At 41.0% G+C, this 21,521-nt stretch overlaps 1 protein-coding gene across 3 annotated transcripts in view; it reads left to right on the forward strand.

The window, feature by feature from the left end:
* Window positions 1–21,521, forward strand: part of CRHR2 (corticotropin releasing hormone receptor 2) — a 156,663-nt gene that overhangs the window by 37,603 nt on the left and 97,539 nt on the right. For 2 of the 3 annotated variants that reach the window (XM_050708918.1, XM_050708919.1), the window contains exon 3: window positions 12,467–12,586. In XM_050708918.1, coding sequence (XP_050564875.1) covers window positions 12,467–12,586 — 120 coding nt within the window. Of the gene's footprint in view, window positions 1–11,994; window positions 12,299–12,466; window positions 12,587–21,521 lie in introns of those variants that run through there. The other variant, XM_035554373.2, reaches the window with a different exon arrangement.

Raw genomic sequence — 21,521 nt, forward strand, 5'->3', positions numbered from 1 at the left:
TCCTATAGCGACATTTTTGCTGCTGAAGGGGAAGTAAAATACACTTTGTCCACATGCAGATCTTTGTATGAACTGATGAAATCTCCTGTTTTGTTTTTGTTGTTGTTGTTGTTGCTTTGCTTGCTTGTTTTTTGTTTCTGTTTTTATATCCAGGTAACTATAAACAGCTTTTACTTTTAATGTTATTAAACTCGATCAAATGCTTTTTTTGCAGTAATGGAGAATTAGGAGAGCCCTCCAGTGGCCAAGCAAAAGAAACCATGCTATGGCAGTGAGCCAAACAAGTCTAGAAACTAGGGAGAGAAATATGTGCTACATGTTTCAGAGGTAGTAAATAGTAAAATAGTACAAGTTGCTTCAGTTAGGGGTGACTTATTTTCTGCTTTCACTGGTGCACTTGATCCAGAAGAATTCCATAGCACCTGATCAATTTTCTGTCTATGCCTGCATGAGATGGTATGTATTTATTCATCATTTCTGTCCAGGAGTGGTTATTTGCATGAAGGGGAAAATACTTTAGGGATAAACTAATAGGTTCTATATTTAATAACGTTGTACAGGAAATGAAAATGATGAGAACTTGGTCCTCACTTAAGTAATTCTTGGTATTGAGATTGCAATAGCTACAGAAAAAATCTCTTCACGAAACAAACAAAAAGAAATCATTATTATTTCTTCATTAAATAGCTCCCAGAGGCAAAGCTGTGATGACCAGGTGCTTCTTGCATGCAATATTGCTGTAAATGGTAATTCTGATGATTTTGTTAGCTGGAGAAAAGCTGCTGAGAAAAACAAAGTCTTTTCCAGACATCAGTCCACATAGTTTGACATCTGCTTATGATAATTGCCAGTTAGCAACATCATGAATAGATGCTCTAGTTGGAGGTAGGAGATTTTGAAAGGTTAATGAAGAGATTTGATGAGTCCGTGAGAGAAGGAGCACTTGCTTAGCAATACGACAATAACTTATGTTCTCTTTGCAATTGAGTGTGAAAGAATGACAAAATGTTTAATCAGAATGTTATATGTTTTCCTAAAACTCTTTCTTTAATATTCATTGGGTTGAGGTGTGCAGTTTACCAAATAAAAAACAGATTAACACATCATAGGAAAAGAAATCCAGTTGTGCTGTCAAATAGATTGGAAATGCCACACTTCCCAGGATTATTTTTTTCTGCACCTGTTATGAAAATATCTATCATATTTTCAGTCATTTATTTTACTTGATGACAGTTAAATGTATATTACATCTATGCTAATGATGCATAAAATGCATCTATTTTAATGTTGGCCCTTCTCTCAGTCTTCAGCTATTACACATTGAATCCTTGGGGACTGATCCTTGGCTTTTGTAAAAATCCACTCTAATCAGTACTGATGTAACCGTCTATAGACTAAGCTCTCTATCTAAACACCTAATTAAGAATAGAAAAACATTATTCATTATGCTCTAAACTGTATTCCAAGGTTATTTATTTCTGTGTAAGTTCTGACCCACAAAATGGACAGAGTCAGGTTATGGGTAGCTCCAAACATATGTTTTAGAATGAAATGCTTTATACGAGATCAGTAAAACCCAATGGAAAATATCATAGCTGAACAAACATATGTGCCTTTCAACCAAAGCAGCATTTAAATCCTAGTTCAACAAACTACCTCTATTTACTAAGTCACTCAAATGCCCCCATAATTCCTGGAGTCACTGAAAATTAAGTGTGGGTTTAAAGTAAAGCACTGTTTAAGCACCAGAGCCCAACAATGAAACTGCCTTTGAACATCAAGGACACAGCCTTTACTGAAAATGTCCCCTCATGATGGACATGCGTAGAAGAAAAAAAAAAAAAAAAAAAAAAAGAAAGAAAAACACCTAGTGGTAAGCTTAATGCATATATTTAGTATTTCAGTGTGTCACCATAATATGAGCAGGGCATTTTTAAAACACACAGTTTTAAGCTATATGCCCTGAATGATCTTAAAGTATTTTTTTTCAATTGCATGATGTGCAACAAGTGAATGTGATCACACCAACTACTTTTTTTTTTTTCATAACTGTCGTATGTGAGCATGAGTGTGTGTGTGTGTACAGTAGAGTTCCACAGCACAATTCACAGTACACAAGGCTCAATGAAATAGAGGTGTTTCTCAGCTATCAGTGGAATTCCTCACCATTAAACCATTTCTATGAACAACGCTTAATATAATTTGTCTTATAAATATAGCTTAATGTAGCCATTTTTTGTTTCTGCTTTGAATCTGTACTGCACTGCATGATTTGTCCTCTTCAAGTTATGTCTAACGTATGTCTACAGCTCCAATATCTGTATCAGGTGTGTGATGTGTTGGAATGAAAGAGTTCTGTATGAAACAGATTTATCTAACCATCTCTTGGGCTACATCCTACTAAGTAGAACATCTAAGAATTATGAATTTGAAGAAAGTATTTGTCTCAAAATAAAATGAATCATAATTTTCTGAAAGTAGCCATCTCCCAGTTGACTGTAAGAGAGCCTAGATACCTTGCTTTGTCTACACACCCAAATTTTAGATGGCTGAAATTTGGCGAGATGAATCCTTCTGCTGTCATGGACTTCTGAAATATCCGGCCTACAACTATGCAAGACCTGAGTTACCCTATGGTTACAGAATCAAAAATGCTGGGTTAAGATTAAAGGGCACTGAGTCCACATAAGGGAGGGTGGACTTGTTATCCTGAGAGGTATCCAAAATTATGTAGCTAGCAAGAGTCACTGATTTCAAACAGAGGCACAAACTAATGCTACAAACACAGGTAATGTTCTTTCATCTATTTCATTTTTTCTGGGGCTGCAATCTCATACAGTAGCCGTTAGAAACTACTTCTCAAATCACAAGTTAGGCAGTCATTAGGTCCTTTCTCCTTACTTATCATGACCCAATACTATTACGAGAATCCACTTTTCATGCCTAATCATTCCACTTTCTATCTAGTGGGACTGGATCCTACCTAGCTATCTGTTACAGAATGATGCTCTTGAGAAGTACTGTCTCACTTTCTGAAGTTGGCATGACTGCTCACTTCTTCTGCTTAATTTCCAGGCATTTCCTCGGCGGCTAGCTGACTGTCCTGGAATCCTTATAATAACTAGCTGGCTTGCAGAGGGATACAAATCTATTTTACACAGTGTTTTATTGATATCCTCTTACACATAGCTACATTCAATTTAAGGCATGGAGTCTCTAAACATAACGATATGTTGCTGGCATTGTGACTTTCCTACCATACCAGGAATTTTTTTCTCATCTTTATTCTTGATGTGTTTTATTTAAGCTGTTTTTGTTTGACCCCACATTAAATAATAAGCCCAGGCTTGTGGGATTACAGTTGCCAAACATTCCAGTGAGACTGGGTGCTGTAGGCCAGTGGGGAATGGGTCAGCAACATTTTGGCCTGTGTTCTTGGCATCTGGAGTGGGACTCCCTTGACTAAATGCAGACATCTACATCAGCCCTAGTTGCTATATATTCCACTTTCAGGCAGCAGACATCTACTCGGGATATTGGATGGAGCTGAGGGCAAAATCAATCTCATCCTAAAGCAGATGACTTCAATAGAGCAGGTGAATTGCATTACCAAGGTTTCTATTTCTTTTCATCGGCTGCAAAGAAAACCCAGGTTAATTGGCTCCTCTGGAGACACCTGCACTGGAGACACCTAAAGAGATGTGACATGAAACCATTTCAGAGTTTTTTCCTTCATTATCTGGTGACCTTTGTGTAACTTTGAACAAACTACTATACTGTGCTGTTTTGTTTGGTTTTCTTCTTTTCTACATTTGTAGCATTTAAGAGAGTAGAGACTCTTTCTCCTTATGTTTTCATACAGAGACCATTGGAGGAAGGTCCCGATGTTTCTTAGGATATCAAAATACTATCAGGAGTATTACTGGGAATTTCTATGTAACTATGCTTCTGAAATACTGTATGTGTAGCATTTATAAAGTCTTCAAATGCCAGTCCAATGAAACTTTTACTACCTTTGTAAAGCTATTATATACCACTAGCTCTACCTTATGGAGGAGAAAACAGAAGCATGACCAGCCTCCAAGACTGTCTGCAGATCACCCACTGCTTGTTTGCTTTCCAGCAGAACCAATTCAAAATTAAATTTAATTGCAGACTTTGGGGAAGACAATAGCAGACAATACAGGTTCATGTTCAACTGGAAAGTCTTGCTGGGAAGTGTAAGACTTTTTCCACATGTGGAAGATGTATTAGTTGGTATATGTAGAAAGCTCTTAGCAAACCCAATCACATATTCCAGCTTTTTGATTTCTTTATTCCTAGGACACAGACTAATTTTCATCTCCTTTCCACAGCCTATTATTTTTACTAGGTCAGATTAGATTCTTCTTGTGGCTTTCTGGCACTATCTTGCCTGGCAACTTAGTTGATATATTACAGGCTGTTTTTTAAACATAGCTTCCTCAAGAACAAGATATTTTTGGTTTGCACTTTGTCATTCTCCTCCTGGACACTCTGGCTAATTCCAGCCAGAATTAAGAGAGAGGCTGAGCTCCTGTTTCTGTGAGCTGCAAAGAGGACACCCTATCGCTGAGAGAGTGTTATAAGCTTGACAATTCAATGAAGAGGGGAAGAAATGGCAGGAAAGTTTCATTTGCTCTCAAGTCTACTTCTGCTACACTTTGTTTGTGTTTTAGAACATTTTTTAGGACATTTCCCACATTTATTAAGCCCAAAGACTAAAAAATTTTACATATGCTAAAGCCTAAGCAATACTAATGAAAGATGCTCCTTAGTGGCATGCTGATGTTGGGCTTCATCTCTTTTGTGGAAGGTCAATACTAGGAGACCAAATGGCCTATAAGCAAATTTGCTGTCTGAGGCTCAATCTAGTTGCATAGATACAGGTGTTCCAAGTCATTTGAGATGCCTGAGGACAAAATGCCTGACCTTCAACTTCTGCGTCACAAAGGTGGGTCTTCCCTAGGCTCCGTGTTTATATGCCAGCCTCATATGACAATCTTGGATAAGCTAGAGTATCTTAAATGGTTCTGGACATCCGTTTTTGGGCACTTGAATCAAACTCTAAATCTTCCTTGGCTATAACAGCAGCTTATGAAAGGCAGAGAGTCAAAGCCATCTAAATCTGAAAACTGGCAACTCAGTGGTGTTCAAAGCTGTTAGACTTCTGCCTTCTGTGCATGGGTTGGGCAGAGATGCCCAGAGGAGTATGTGAGCCGCTAGTCCAGGGTCTCAAAGCCAGACTGATGATGCTTCTCAAAACCAAGCAAATCTGAATTGAATGATTTAAAACTATAAGTTACAATACTGTAATTACAATGATTTTTACTGGGCAGTGAAGGTAAGACCCATAATGTAAAAGGTTTATTCTCTTACTGTGTATGTTAAGGTTGCTTATAATGCCCCATAACTAGATCATGAAAATCTGAAGCAAGTTGTTTTCATTGGTGGGCTACATCATTTTCGGACACAAATAATTCTTGTCATTATCAGAGATGGGATGCTGGCCAACATGATCCGTGGTGATCATATGCTCTTTCTATCTCATTCTTTGCATTCTGAGCTATATGATTCTTCAAAGTCAGTTATCATGCGTAGTGTCTGTGTGTTTTCAGAGGAAATGGGGTATTGACTTCTGAACATTTTATTACCCTCCACCTTTTCTTTCTGTGCTTCCTCTCAACTCAAGACTTATGGGTTGACTACTCAGATCTTCCTAGCATGCACTGAAAAGCCATCACAATGAAACAGAGTGGGAGGCAGGGAGAGCAAAAGCTTGATTGGCACAGCCTGAATTATGCCACAAGAAATCTTGTTGCCTAATGTATTGCAAGGAGAGCAGGGCAAGACCCCTGATTCTATACATATTTGGCAATGGTCCCATTGTACTTTTGTGCTTGATGGAAATAAAGTGGGACTAGTAAGACACATTGTCATTGCCATCATTTGTTCAGATGTGACCTAACCTTTTTTTTTTTTTTTTTTCTTGCTTACACCATAAACAGAGAACTTGGCCATTGTCAGGCATAAATATATATATATATATATGTATATACAATGGGTCCTTTGTGTTCTTAAATGTCTGTGAAACACTGACCCTGAATTTGACGTTGTATAAAATCACAGTTATTCTGAAATGTTTCTGTGCTCTCATATGGTAGATGATATTTTGCACATTCATCCAAAACACCTCACTTTAAAAAATAACATTGGCAGTTTATGAGTGTGTCAAGGTTGGTTCCTTTGTGTGTTCTTCTAATCTCATGTCTCATGACATGAATGTCTCATCATTTGTCTCATGTAACATGATTCACTAGTACAGGTTTTATAGCTGTAGAGAATGACAAGTGTATTAATGTGCTAGAAGAAATATATTAATGTGTAGCTAGAAGCCATTTATTATTTATGCTGTTGGAATCTTTTTATACTCACAGTAAATATTTTCCAACATCAATGAAGCTGCAGAGATTCATCACCACAAACCTGCGTTTTTGAATTTTGTCTTTCCTTGCTACAGTCATAGTTCATTTCCAACAAAAAAAGAACATCTTATTTTTCTAACAAATAAGCCTATCAACTGAAATGAAGATCTGTATTTATATGTCTTATATTCCTCTCTGCATACGATAACTTGCAACTGTGCTCATTTTGTGTACATCTCAAGTACATGTGGCAAGGACCAGATTTGGATTAGAAGAGTTGTACTCAATTTGAGAAGTGGTTTTCTTAGCAGTCTGCTCCTCTAGCAGAGTATAATTCATTGTGAGAAGCCATAGCACAGTGTGGCAAAGAAGTTAGCCATATATGAATTCCTAGGGTAGTTCTCGAGGTGTACTGTCTGTAAAGATCTTTAAGTTGTTGTCAATCTCGTTTGCTGCTTGAATGGCCTAGCTCCACGATTGGTGACTGTCCTGTTCGCACTCCAAAAAATGTCTTTTTTGTTATTCCTGGAACAAGAAGGAAAAAATAAATACTTTACCAGGTTATGGTCATGTTGCTGCATTTGAACGTGCAGTCACATCAATTTTACAGTGCATGTTGAGAAGAAGGGTCTTCAGGTTTATGGTCTAGAAGCCCGTCTGATAAATTAATGCCTTCCTTAAGGTGTATGATCTTGCATTCCTTACCCAGCTGAACAGTCCCATTTATTTTGAAATCGGATGCCCAAAGGTCATTGCTTAATTAAGGATTATTGGGGATATTTTCAAGCAGAAAAGGGAGAGGTGAGAAAAGGCTTCTTCTCGTGCCTCATATTTAAAGGAATTTAAAAACAAAAGTGTAGAGGTAGACAAATGCAAAGGTAGACACTAAACCTCCAATTACAACAGCTGAGTTGTATGAGGAATTAGTTGATGACTCTGTATTTCTACCACTAGCTTTAGTTCTGCTTCTTGATTGTACTCTAGGGATTTAAACACTTCATTTCTACAAATAAGAAATTTATTTCTTCTTCCTTGTCTTTCTTCTCTTTCATTTTCCTCTCTGCCTGCTACTTTCCATCAAAACCAGGGTAGGAAAACGTTTCTTTGAGATTCTGCTGACTCTTTTCTTCACTGAGAATGCGATAGCCATCACAAGGTGTTTGTGGCATTTCACATGGACCTACATTAACTCCAAAAGTGCTGGACAGCAGAGATTTAACCAGCAGGCACTGTACTTGCCATGCAGGCAACAGCCAATCAGATATTTGGGTATGCAGTTTCTTGTTCACCTCATACTACAAACGAAGATCCATGACTGTGTTAACAGACCAATTAACAATATCAGATGACAAGTTAGGATTTGGATTTTAATTAAATTAAATGCAAAAGGCCTAAATAGACAATACTCAGGTGAGTGACTCTATGATACCTCCATATTGGTGTGGTAGATGCATGAAAGTTATTGGAACTAAGACAGGAGGAGTATTGGTGTAACCAGGTGGTTTGATGAACAACATGCATTTCTTGTCCTAAGCTTTGTGTTGCACAACAGAAGAGAGGGGTGACTATTGTGCCTGGAAAGCTTTTATTGATGTGAAAGAGCTCTTCACATCAATGAGTAGGGAAATGGGTGATAAAACAGTTGTAGGAAAAAAGGAAGGCTGGATGAAGTATAGTGGGCTCTTCTGTTTCAGAACAAGGGAACTAAGGAGAGAAACGACTGTTTTATTATTTTTATTAACCCCTTCTTGGGTATTGAAATATACAGCAGTCATTTGGCATTGTAGAGGTCAAGTGTCTGGGGTAAAAAGGTCCCTCTAGCAGGCATGACCAAGGAGCAGTCAGCTGGTTCTGGAGGTACCCCCAGCCCACAAAAAATCATATATTGGCTGCCTGATTCTGCATAGGATGGAGTTTTGGTGCTGCTGGTTAAATGGCACAATGTTATCCTTGTTGGTCACTGCTGGTGGGGCAAACTGAAAGACATCCTCTAATTCTACCACCTGTGGGTACAGTGGTGCAAGAGCTGGCATACAAAGATTGCTGCTGCCAGACCATGTTGTATCCCACTCCTGGGCAGAGCTCATTCCTGTTCGGAGGAGCTGTAGGTCACTTTCCAATCTCTCTTCATGTGTTTATATATTTATTTGTCCCTCACATTCACCTCCATAATCTGGACTATTCAGATGTTCTGATATAGATTGGTTGTGCATATGTCTTGCATGCTCCCACAAGCAAACCAATGAACACCACCACATAGGAACAAGTTCACTTCTAAGTTGACAAAGTTTTTCTGCCTGCCAAGTGCAATTATTAGCTTTCTTTGGTTGTTCAGTACTTCTTAAAGCAGATCTCTGTTACCTACAGCCTAGCAAGATGTGGTTGCTTTTTATTCCTATCAAATGCATCTCACAGAGGGGTACAGCATCAGCAGAGAATCGACAGTGTCAGTAGCTATAATACTTCTGTCAATCTTGTGTTCAATTGGATTTGCTGCTTTTATAAAGAGCAACATTTTCACCTTGAATGACTCAAATTGACATAGTCAAGATTTAAATGGATCCAGCCAAAGGGAAACTTTGATGAAGAAGTTAATTGTACCCAGGGAAAGTTGCAAAAGGTGTTTTGCATGAAGAGATTGTGCATCAATTATCAAATGATGGTGCTAGTTTGTGAACTGAGGAACAACAAACTATTTTCCACATCCAGATTTACTCCCAGAGAATCTTTTTACCACCTCTACATTTATTTTTGAGGTTTGTTGTTGTTAAATGTATGTAATACAGCAGCATTACCTGTGCTGTATATACTGTTTCTGATTTTCTAAATGGAACTGAATTGAAAGTATGGAAAGGAGAATCATTTTAGGCCGATGATTTTCTAGCTCTTCTCACTTAAATGAAGAAACTGTTTTCTTCATTCTTGGAAAATATTTATTTTAATTCAGGGCTGTTGTTTTGGGTGTTTACTACTAGAAAGAACAGTTCTGAAATTAAATCCAGCTCAGTCTTTGTACTACTGGAACCATTTGACAAGTGTTTCTGCGAGAAAGTACAGGGCAGCATTTAGGAAAGTGAAACATTAATCAAATTTATAAGTAACTCATTTTTTGAAACTGTCTTTCTTTCAGTAATTTATAAAATGATGTGTTCCTCCAAAAATTCATGGAAGTCTAGTGCCCAAATCCTCCAGCTGGGTTTATGATTCCAGTGTGGAAGTTGCTGCACAAATAATGAGAAAATAGGGCAGACAGGAGATGAAAAATTGAGATCATTGCCCAGGCATTGTGATTTCGTCTTGCATAGAGGCAGCAGAAGAAGGAAAAAAAAAAATCTTGTCAGCATCCTGGATGAGTGCCCTACTCACTGATCAGTTCTGCATCGATTGAAATGGCCACTGAGCTCACTGATGCCACTGGGCACTTACAAACGCTGTCCTCCAAGAAGAACTCATAGCCATCACTAAGAAGGACTGTTGAGGAAAAAAAAAATAAAAATCTGAACTTAACTGCTCCATTAGGAAAGCGAAGTAACTTAAAGTGAACACTTGAAGATACTTTGAGGGACAGACTTCTGTGAGTTGCTTAGAGGTTTAGAGCACCCTTTATACCTCTCACTTGGAAGTTCCAGAAATAGGGTTTTCTCCTCAAAGCTCTGCTTTAAGACAACCAGCGTGTTGGTGGTGGCCATGTTGTGTGAATGATACTGAATAAATTTTCTTTCCTGCTTTTGGCGATTAGAGATGTGTGGGACAAAGAGATCTGGAGGTGTTGACAAAGGTCAGTTTGCTGAAATGCAGATTTCTCAAAAAGGCTTACAATTTTGGGAACGTTCACTTGGGAAGGAGATTATGGCTCCAGACAGAGAAGCAGAGAGATGCATTCACTTGCCTCAGAGCATCGTGCTGTCTCGATAGCTAGGGCATTTGTTAATTTGTATTTTTTGCATATTTAAAACAAAAATACTCATCCCAAAACTTGATGGCACTCTCTCCCCCTCTCACATTGCAATTTATGAAAATGATAAAAAATCTTCAGATTCTCAGATGGGAAAATAGTTTTCTGTCTGGTTCTCTCATCAGTGCATGTTGGTAACTTATTTGCCCTTCTAACCCATTTTTTCCCCTTTCTTTGGATAGCAAGCTTCTTTCTGTCTTTGAAGGGCAAAGAATGAAGCTTTTCAATCTTAAATACGAGTAAAGGGAAAGTCCAGGCCATTGCAGGATGGGAGATAGATGTTATTAGAAGTCCTAGGCCATTGCTTTGAAGACAGTATAAACACCACATCTGATCTAAAGCTGGGAACAAAAACTGCAACCAGGAGTCCACTGCTGGATCTCATTTTTCTGTCAGTTTCTTTGTTGTCCTTGTCTTGTTTCTCCATTAATCTCTGCTACCATTATATATACTTATTGTGCATTTCTCCCTTACAGGTCAGTTTTCTATTTGCTTCCTAAGGTCCTTCTGTATCCATGGACCTAGATGATCCTCGTTAGCAAGTTCTTGCCATTTTTTTTTCTTAAAAATTTCCTCACATCCTAATGTAGCAAATCAGAAAAGGCTTCTTAGGTCTAAGCTGCTCTCCAGCGTGTCCCAAGTGCAGAATTTCATTCAGTTCCCATTGCACTGAGCTCTGATTTCCCAACAGATGACCACCTTTCTGAGCATCTCCACCCAAACTCATCCCTTCCCCTCCCCAGACCCTTCTCACCCTGCTCCCTAACACTTCAGCTTCTCGAGCCCTTTGCTTCCTTTCCTCCCCACATCATGGGCTCCTTGCTGCCCAGCTCAGTGTGAGTGCTCGTCCTTTGACCTGCTGGCTCCCCCTTTCACTGGGAAACAAGGATGTTCTCTCTTTTCTTCCTTGACCCCTGAGCGGTCCACACTTTGATCCAGAGCTCTACTCTGCTCCCAGTGCCTTGCCCTACCCAGCTGCCCCCTCCCAAGCTGCCTGCATGAGGGGCAGAAGGAAGACTTGCCCCTGCCATGCTTCTCCCAGCCCTTCTCTCACTCTCCCCACTCTGGTTGTCACCCCAGATTCCTTTGCTCTGATGCCCCCCATCTCTCAGACCATCTCCCCCATCCCAGCTGTTATTCTTGCCTCTTTCTCCAGGCCTGCTCAGGATACACTATCCCACCTACTGGACCTCATCCCTTCTCCCCCCTCCCTGTCCACACGTCCCCGCTCATCCTCGGTTCCATGCAGTGAAGACAGCAACCGCACTGCTTTCCAAAAAGCCTGAGGAGTTTTATTAATCTGATGGCTTTTCCTTTTCTCCCTGGCTCGAATTCGCACCGAGTATTCTTGCAGAAGTGTTCTTCGCTGGAGCTAACAATAAAACTCTGCATGTGTGTGCGTGAGAGAGGGAGAGGGAAAGGAGAGGGAGGGAGAGAAAGCAATACAACGGTCTGGCAACGTGAGGCAGCATTGGAGAGCTGCTAGACCAGGGAAGCCGGCTAAGAGACACGAGCCCCTTACTCTGGGCTCAGTGTGATCCCATTGGTTCCCGAGCTGCTGTTTTAAAGCGAAGAAGAGCCTGAAGGATTGAACTGCACAGCCAGACGCAGACTCTCAGCCAAGTTGTCAGCACTCTGGGAGGGAGAGAGGCTCACACACACGAGATCGCAGGGTGTCCGCAGCTTGATGCTCGTTTCTTTCCAAAAAGGAAGAAAGGAGAGGGAACAAAAAACAGAGAAGGGGGGAAGGAGCCTGATCCAGCCCAGCAGCCCCAGGGGGAAATAATGGATGTGACCATATCTCAGTTCATCTTAGAAGAATTTGATGTCAACTGCAGCCTCCTGGATTTACAAGAGACTGTTTTAGAGAGTTTCTCTATCTCTTTCCTGGGCTTTCATGGTAGGAATCATTACCTAGCACAGGGCTCAGAAAAGCTTTTTGAGTGCTAAGATTGGGTTTGCTTTGTGATGCAAAGTGTGTCTCTTTTGTGCTTTCTCAACTGCTTCTTTTTCCCTTTCTCTCTGTCTCTTTTTTTTTTTTTTTTTTTTTTTTTTTTCCAATGCAAAGGTCCGTACTGCAATGCCACCACTGATCAGATCGGGACCTGCTGGCCCAGAGCCTCGGCGGGGAAACTAGTAGAGAGACCCTGCCCGGAGTTCTTCAATGGGATCAAATACAACACCACGAGTAAGTACAAACTCCTTTTCTTCTCCCGCAGATCTGGTATTGAGAAGGCACCTAGGGAGATCCAAATGATCTTTTTTCCATTTAAAAAAAAAAAAAAAATGTTTTCCTGGGAATTAACATTTTGTCCACATTCCAGCCTGTATATTCAAAATTCCTGCCTGGAATGTTGTAGATTTCTCAGAAGCACAGACTTCTGAACACGGATTCTTATTTTCTTAAATGTGTTTATGTAGGTAGACTGGGCAAAAATACTCTCATCAGTCTAAGGAGGGTATACTGTGCTAGCTGGCTGTCAGTGTGTTTATGTGTAGATATATATGTGCCTGAATGTATGTTTTACTGTAGCTGTGCTTGAGCTGTTTGGATTAAAGAAGCTCTGGCTTCCAAAGTGTTTAGTCCTAACACTTAAGAACTGTGTTCGACTTCCCGTTTGAGAGGCTGTTTCTGCAAATGGGGACAAACTGGGCTGGAAGTTTATATCTAACAAGCAGGAGGCTGAGGTCTGGAAGCTGTTTAGTAACTTCATTGGCAGTTTTCTTAGGAGGCTGGGGTGGCTGCATCATTAGTGCAAGAGAAATGGCAGAGGATATTATGATGCAGATAAAATTCAGAGCAAGGGAGTATGGGGCTCCTCAGAAATCTCTTGGAACTGATGCTCCAGTCTTAGAGGTAAACAATCACGATGACTCACTAAGAATTTATTATTCAGGCTGTCGGACCCAGGCACTCATTTCCTTTCCCTTATCTGTCAATATTGTTCGGACATTTCATTAAGAGGTTTTCATGTATTAGCTCCAGGTATGTGTATCCCACTTGTTTGTCACTCATTTTTCCAGCTACTTAGGGTGCTTTAGACTGGGGACATTTCATTCTGTGTTTCACTCCTAACTGTTGTTCAGGTGTTGGTAATCCTAATTTTCCATAGTGTTAATTTCATGGTCTAGCAGTAAAAGCATGACCCTGTCATCTTCGACCTTATTTTTTAACTCGTGGAAAGTGAATTACCTCTTTCCCCAGCTCCAGGTGTTAAAGGTCAGATAACTAGACAAAAGTTCTGTGTATGTGCTATGCAAAACAAAGCCCCCTTCCAGATTTGTTTATAGGGACCAGCTTCTGTCATCCTCGTCTTTGAGCAAAGTAAGGAAGTTACCTCAAATCCTATTCTCTGACCTGTCGGCTTTGCAATAAAATAGGTGGGAACAGGTGAAGGGCTGGGTTGTGCTGTCTTCGATTATAGCAAATAGTCCACTACCTTTCCAGTCTCAGATGAGACAAAAAGAAAAATTCTGAAAATTAAGGACAGCTTAGACAAGAGCATGTGTATCAGAATGGACCCTAAAAGAACAGCCGTAGAAAAGGTATATCAAAGAAGTACAAGTATTTTTTTCCCGTTTCCTTTTTTTCTTGGGGGATGTCACTGCCTTATTGTCATTTTTGCAAAAAGAAAGAATGAAGGGAAAGAGAGAGAAAGAGAGAGAGAGAGGGAGAAATGCATTATGGATGATTCTTTATTTATGTCATAAATACACTGGAGAGAATTTAAATGATTTTCCTGTGTGTAGAAGGAAAAAAATCTTTAATACCCCAGTGTATTTTGATGAACTCTGTTAATGCTTTCAGTAGTTCATCACTGACCTGATTTAAAGTTCTTCCCTGATTCCCTCCTTGTCAGTGATGGCTAATTCTTGTATTACAGTGCTAATAAATCTTCTTAAATTCATTATTCTTAAACAGCGACATGTTAATTTAAATTAAAGAAGTACTGATGAAGTGGGTTTGTAGTTGTTGTTGTTTTGTTTTGATTTGATTTCAGAAGCAATTTTTTGTTACAGCCTGAGAAAATGGGCATTTTTTTCCTTTGAATATAAAATGTGAATATGCACATTGAGAAAATGTATGGCTGCAATAATGACTCGTAGTACGTACTGGTGCCCAGATGCAGTAGTATGTCTTGCTTGCAATAGAGAACTAAACTACATTCTAGCTACTGGCTTGCAATTGATCTTATTTCTTCCATGTGGGTAGCTCTTCCAAGCTGTAGCAAAGCAAAGGAACAGAAGGACTGTACCAAGATTTGAGACAACTTGTAAAATCAATAGCCTCTTGGGTACTGGTAGTACTTGGTAATTAAGGCTTGGAGAAGCAGTAGGACAGCAAGTTAAGATTTGAAGAGGTGCAATCTCTTTGGTGATCTGAAAGACTTGGCAATTAGTACATGCAGAATATGTCCATAGTTTGGGGAGGCCAAATACTGACATGGTCTGACTGCTTTTACTTGCATGGTTTCACCAAGTTATCTTGTGGGATGACCAGCGGTCCATGTGTAGCAGGACTCGTGCTAAAAACCTGGACTGTGCACCTTGTGCTGATAATAAAATCAGCACAGACAGCTGATTAAAACAAAAAAAGGGAAACAGAACTTGAGAATTTCAGAGGTGAATAACACAGGTGTAAAGTCAAGGCTTGGTCAGGAGATGGATTGGAATAGTATGAGATTTCTGCCTTGGACAAGGAGTGTATCTTTGTCCTGTTTTGTTTTGCATTTTGTTGGAGTAAAGAGAGAAATGATTGTGTATTACATTGTAATGAATTTTTTTTTGAGAGGCAATTCAGACAAGTTTAGAAAAAGCAATGTGTAATGCCGCTCTTCTACTAAGGGTTTTTCCGGTTCTGGTCTGTAATTCAGCTAATGGTGATACTGTAAGGAATCCTGTATTTGAGAGCTGTTGCCTGTGAGGAACTGTAACATATTTTTAGTTTTGTTCTCTATGGCCATTAGTATACTTCTCATGCTAATGCAGATATAGTGAATTTTTTTTAGAAATGAAGACCTCAAAGATTCAAAGTTTGAACCAATGTTGTAAAAGTAGCTCATCATTTGGAGGGCATGAACCCAGCAGAGTTCTTTATAGACAAAATCTTTTGCATTCTAGACACCAGAAAATCCAGTCTTGTAAGTGCCCAAACTGGGTGAAAATCTTATACCAGCGTCAACTGAGCTCAACACACTGCTCCAGAGCAAACCAGCCTCCCTGAGTTCTGGTACTCACGGGGCGATTTCTCTGCCTTGCCATAGTTTCTGTGCATGTAGTGTATGGAATTCAAAACAAAGCAGCAGGTCTCACCAACACAGATCAGCTCGTCAAAGGCTTTGCGTGGATCTCCCCCTTGCTTGGTATCCATTTTGGTAATTACTATGCTTTGACGATCACTCGAATTCAGAAACCCTGAAACCCTGAGTTCTCAGATGCGGAATGCTATCAAACCCTGCAACATGCCAGCAGAATTTAAGCAAAGGGTATCTGAGTAAAAAAGAAAAAATAAGAAGAACTGGTGCACCAAAAAAAAAAAAAAAAACTGTTAAAAAAAACTGTTTGCAATTATAAAATAAACTATTTGCGTAAAATATTTCCATTTGAACTGAAAAAAAAAATCCTGCAGTGTTGTGCTTGTGTGTCTGTGTTTCTGTGTGTCCCTTGGGAACTACTGAGTGACTCAGATAAGTTTCAGCTGGATTGGTAAAACAAAGTCTGTCAGTCTGTGCGTATTTTTCATCTCTGACACTTTGTTATTTTGTGTTGGTTTGTTTTTTTTCACCCCTCTTTATTTGAGAAACAAAGTCATACTGACAAATCAAGATCTGGTTACTGTGTTGTATGATTTGTGAATGCAGGCAAAATGCTCTTTGACCAAGGAACCAAAGTGATGCCATCCATTTACAACTTTGCTTTTGGCAACAAAGCTCTTGTATTAAACTAAAAGGAAAAACAAAACAAAACAAAAAAACACAAGGGAAAAATGTATGTGTTGGTGCAGTGTGTGGCTGTGCACTTGTCTCTGTTCAGGATCTATATTTAGCTAAAGATGACAGTATCATTGCTGCCCTCTAGATGTGTTTATGCTTTGACAGTGTGAAGCTTTTATTCATGTTTTAGAAAACAGATTAATTCACTTATTAGGGTATCCTCAAGCTTGATTAATTCAGCAGATGGGCAGTAATGAGACTCTTCACTGCTTGCAAAAAATGTGGTTGTACTTAGAGCGTTACAGGCTAAAGTATGTCTACTTTAGTTCTTTCTTTTCATTGCAAATTGCCCTTTGCAATGGGGAGTTCCTGAAGTTCATCCGATAGACAATAACTGTTGATTCCCATAGCCTTGGCTGCCTGGTTGGGGTTTGTCTACCTGTGCAGGGGAGGGGTATTCAGTGGTGAGACACGTCCACGGGGGGGTGACTGGCTTGGTTTGCGATGGTTGCAGGCAGGAGGTGGAAGCATTGAAAAGCTTCTGGCTTGAAGATGAAGATACAAATCTCTGTGTTTACAGGCAGGTATCCACAGCTAAGTGGCTAAGCTCTGAAACAAGTTAGCAGAGCGCTGTTCACTCCAGGGGATGAAGCCTGGAGAGTTACTCAGCTTAACGTAATTGGGCAGATCAACTCAGTAGTCCATGCAGAAGCTCTCTTGCCATTTGATATGTCCAGAAGCATCTTGCCTGGTGCTTATCTCCCGTTTCACAGGGTCCAGGCCTTTTGTAGGTTTGTGTTTCATCTTCCAGGCCACATAGGCATTGCAGGTACTCTAAGAAAAATGATACGATGCCTGCATATGGGCAGCTGAATTCATCCCTGGGTGTCTGTTGAGCTGAACTGAACCCACACCTGAGGACTGACGTTAGGAGGTCAGCCTGCTCTTGTGATTAAAGTGGACAAAAGATCTCTGTAGCTCTGGATCTCTCTGCAAATCCATCTCTCTTTTGGTACAGGAAAGCTCTTTGACTGAGATAGCCGCTTGAGATAAGTGTTTTGGGTATTGCAAAAAGCATCCTCATTTTCTCCAGGGACTACAGTGCAGAAAATAGGCACATAAGCACTGCAAACCTCGCATCGATGGGGATTTGGTCCCTCCTTGACTACTCCTTGTTCCAAGGGTATGTACAGCACCTTTTCCTTGCTAGCCCTACAACCAGATGTCTTGTTGACAATGATTTGGAGAGGGCTGGTGACTTAGCAATTGGGCTGTTGTTCAGGTGGACAGACGTGGGAGAGAATGAGCCATTGACATAAGTATCACAGCTGCATCTATTGACATGGCTTACTCCACACTGAAAGAAAACCTCCTGCAGCTCTTTGTTGTCTCACCTTGAACAGAGGCTTATAATCTTTTGTGTGATGAGGGAAAGATGAAGAAGTGAATTAATAGCTCTTCTTTTTTTTTTTTTTCATCCCTCCTCTTCTGAGAGGGGTTAAAGAGATTATTTAATTTTTAAAACAGCAAAAGAGCTAATTTTCATAGGTTAAACACCCATTCTTTTAACAAGATCTAACCTCTGCTGTTTTTCATTACTATTAATTATTGTTCAAACTTCTGGAGCAGTGGTTTTAGCCTGCATATAAGCCTGCATAATGAGCCTTGCTTGGAAATTATCAGTTTTAGAGTCTTGTTCATACTATATGGGTAGAGACCTGTCCCGGTAATTACAGAAATGTGCATTTTTATAAGTCGCTGGCCTGGAGGCTCTATTAACATTTTCATTTATGTTTTATCTTGTGTATTTTACTGCCTGAGTACTTCTATTGATTGCATATGCATGGCTTACTTTTTCCTGAGAGAGTATTCTGGTTTGATTTCTAAAGGGTGCATTTTTGAAAGCCAAGACCTTTTGTAAAAGATGAAGACCATTTATGCTATGGTGGCCTTTCATCTTTACTGGAGAAAAAGAAAACAAAATGTCCATCAGCACTGCCTTGTCAGCATGAGCGGTGATTCCTCGAGGTACAGCTGGGTGCAGTGAGGAGTTGCAGCTGAGGTATGGGCTGGGGGAAAGGACAAGGCAAGAGGAGAAGCATCCGAGTCTGAGAGCCAGCAGATGCTGAGCAGTCCTGGTGTGCTGCCATTTGGATTGAAGGGCTCTTTATATATTTAAAACACATTGCTGAGACGCGTTTCAAAGGTCAAACACAAAACTTTCTCTTTTTTGCTAAGCAATGCATGCGTGTCTTCAGCCTTAGAAAAGTACTACTAAACCCTAAAACTGCTCCTACCCCTTTCCCTTTTCTGTAACCTTGTTAGATGTCTGGAAGGCTTTTATCCCACTGGACTGTTTAATGACTAGAGGAAATTTGGGGTAAGAAAAGATGTTTTGTAGCTGATTTCAATTATGGACTCACTACAAAAAGTTAGTAAAAAATGAGTCTGCCATTTTGCAGAAGTCATGTTTTAGCCATCCTGGGGAGACCAACGCTGTACTTGCCAATTAGGGAGTCAAGAGAACATGAAAGATAAAGGAAGGAGATGGATGAGAAACGGAAAAAACACAGCAGAGGAAAAAGAAGGCCAGAATTGGAATTCTGGGGGAGGGAATTAAACATATTTTTAAGTTCATAAAACTTCTCTCTGAGGAGACCAAATCTGCAGTTGATTAGGTCAGCTGGACTCCAGTAGAGCTGTATCCAGATTAAGATTTCAACCATCTCTGTTCATTTTCTCTTGCTAGTTTAGGTTGAGCTCGTCCACAAATAAAGCAGTGGGAAGCTCTTGATTTCAGTGCATGCACAGATGGGAGAGGCTGTACATTTTTTCCTTAACTTTTTTTTTCTTTTTCTTTTCTTTCCATTGTGAAGCATAATTTGTGGTAAAAGATCACTCTGATTTTGCAGCTTGGAAGTAGAGTGTTGAAAACAAAAGGAGAAATTAAAATAACTCATCTTTCCTGCTGCCATCATCCTGTGAAATGTGTGATTTCTTCATTGAGCACAGAACAGAAGTTAATTGCATGTAGTAAAATAAGAAGATTGTTAATGTTGCTTCAGCCATGTTGAGGGCCCTTTTCTTCAGCTAATTAAACAGTGGGTAGAATTTTTGTTCTTCTCCAGTGAGTTATGAGAGGTGGCTTTGCTACGATCCTGTTTTGCCTGGTTGGGTTTCTCTTAAGTTTAGGCTCGATTTTTGCGGCATAATTGACACATTCCCCATGGTCAGGAACTGCTGTCGCCATTCTGCACCGGGCAGGCCTGATCCTCTGCCAAGGTCAGTCAGAGGCCTGGTCCCCTGCTTTGTCCTTCAGGGTGCTGATCCTGAACTTGGGGACAACATCCAGGGCTGCTCAGAACAGTGACTTGTCGCAGTGAGAAAGCACCCACGGGCCTGCGAGAGGGCTCTGAGCCTCGTGGCCTTCAGGAATGGGTCAGCAAACAGGCCCTGAGCAGGTTTTCTGGAGGTTTCTGTGACCCTCTCGCTAAGGAAGCTGCCCCGCACACCTCTCCATTGCTTGCCTGAGCGAGCTGTTGTCTAAACTGACAGCAGCTACCAGCTGGCAAACAGATGGATTGAGGTTCAGTCTCTTCCCATAAGTTAGGAATCAGACAATACTTGCACAATTGTGTGTTTCTGGGGCCAGGGGAGGAGTGGAAGAGGGAACAGCTCATGAACACGTTGGAAAGGGGATGAATCGGAAAGCAGCGATTTATTATCTCACAACATAAAAATGGCCCACACGGCTAGCTCTAGCGTTGGGCCTCTCGTGGATGTGGATTTCCTTCGTTATTCTCCCTCACGACCAGTTTTCATCCAGCCAAGCCATGGGAGGGTGAGGTCTGAACACTTGCAAGGGAAGGAGCAACCAGGCTGTTCTCTCCAGTCACCGAGCACTTGGGGCTCTCTGTGACTCCCTGGGCTTCGGCTTCTGTGTTTATTGCCACAAAACTTCAAGGAGTGTCACTGAGGGAATTCCGCTGAAGGGATGGTCACCAGTAATTCTTCCTCTCAGCCACAGGGTGTCACTTAAAGTGCAGGTAAAGTAAGTGTCCACAGGCATCTGCACTGAGTCACTTGTCGGGGGGTGGAAGTGACGGATGGGGGTGAAAGAAAACTGGTGTGACTGGTGGGCCTGGACCTTGTCCTGCTGTAATTGCTGACAGTGCTGCCTCTGCAGCTTCCACATCCTGGAATGTAAAAGGGATGGACTGAAGTGAAGTGGGGACAAGGACACAGTGGAGGAGGAGATGGAGGATGCTCTGGAAGGAACCCTGCTGTCCTGCCTTTGTGGAGCACTTGCTCGGCAGCAGGATGCTGCCTGAAGGAACGTGGTTGGTGGTGGTTTCACCAGGGCTGCTCTGAAAGGCCAAAGGAAGGGAGGCACTAAGCTTTGTTCCCAAGCAGGTGTGTAGTATGTTAGAAGATGTGGAGCTATGCAAAGCTTAATGTAGCCATTCAGTTGTGGAGCACCTCCATGAAAAGCAGACAATGAGAACCTGCATTTGGATGACAGAGGAATTCTTCCTTGTAGACACCATGTTCATTCATAATTGTACTGCTTCCTGTTGCAGTACAATCAACTGGGTATTTCCTGCCAGAGTGCCCTGGCAGGGACTGTTAGATTCCCCCTGCGGACCCTCAGGTGCTTGGCAGATGCTCTAGGTTCTCCCTCTTCACAGAAATAACACATCTATTAAATGCAGGACAATGCCTTCCTCAGCTGTGACTGCTCAACTTGCCTGTTGCTCATGGGAGGGGTGTTCTGCAGCTCAGTGAGCACACTGACTGGATTTAGGTGCTGGTTTATATTTAACAGAATCATAGAATCACAGAATGGTTTGGGTTGGGTGGGACCTTAAAGCCCATCTAGTGCCAAACCCCAGCCACGGGCAGAGACACCTCCCAACAGCCCAGGCTGCCCAAAGCCCCATCCAGCCTGGCCTTGAAACCTCCAGGGATGGAGCATCCTCAGCTTCTCTGGACAGCCTCTGCCAGAGCTCACCTTTCCTTCTGTGTTCTTCAGTGGCATGGAAGTATCTTTGCTGTTCCTGTAATGGTGAACGTTTGTGACTTCTATGGCTTGTAAAGACAGTACTTCAAGTTGTGTCCTCATCCCAGTAAAGTTCACAGACTACAAATGCCATGCAAGACTCTGCTTACAGTCTGCTACCCCATGAAAGG

The sequence above is a fragment of the Cygnus atratus genome, chromosome 2 (assembly GCF_013377495.2).
Source record: "Cygnus atratus isolate AKBS03 ecotype Queensland, Australia chromosome 2, CAtr_DNAZoo_HiC_assembly, whole genome shotgun sequence".
Classification (NCBI taxonomy): Eukaryota; Metazoa; Chordata; class Aves; order Anseriformes; family Anatidae; genus Cygnus; species Cygnus atratus.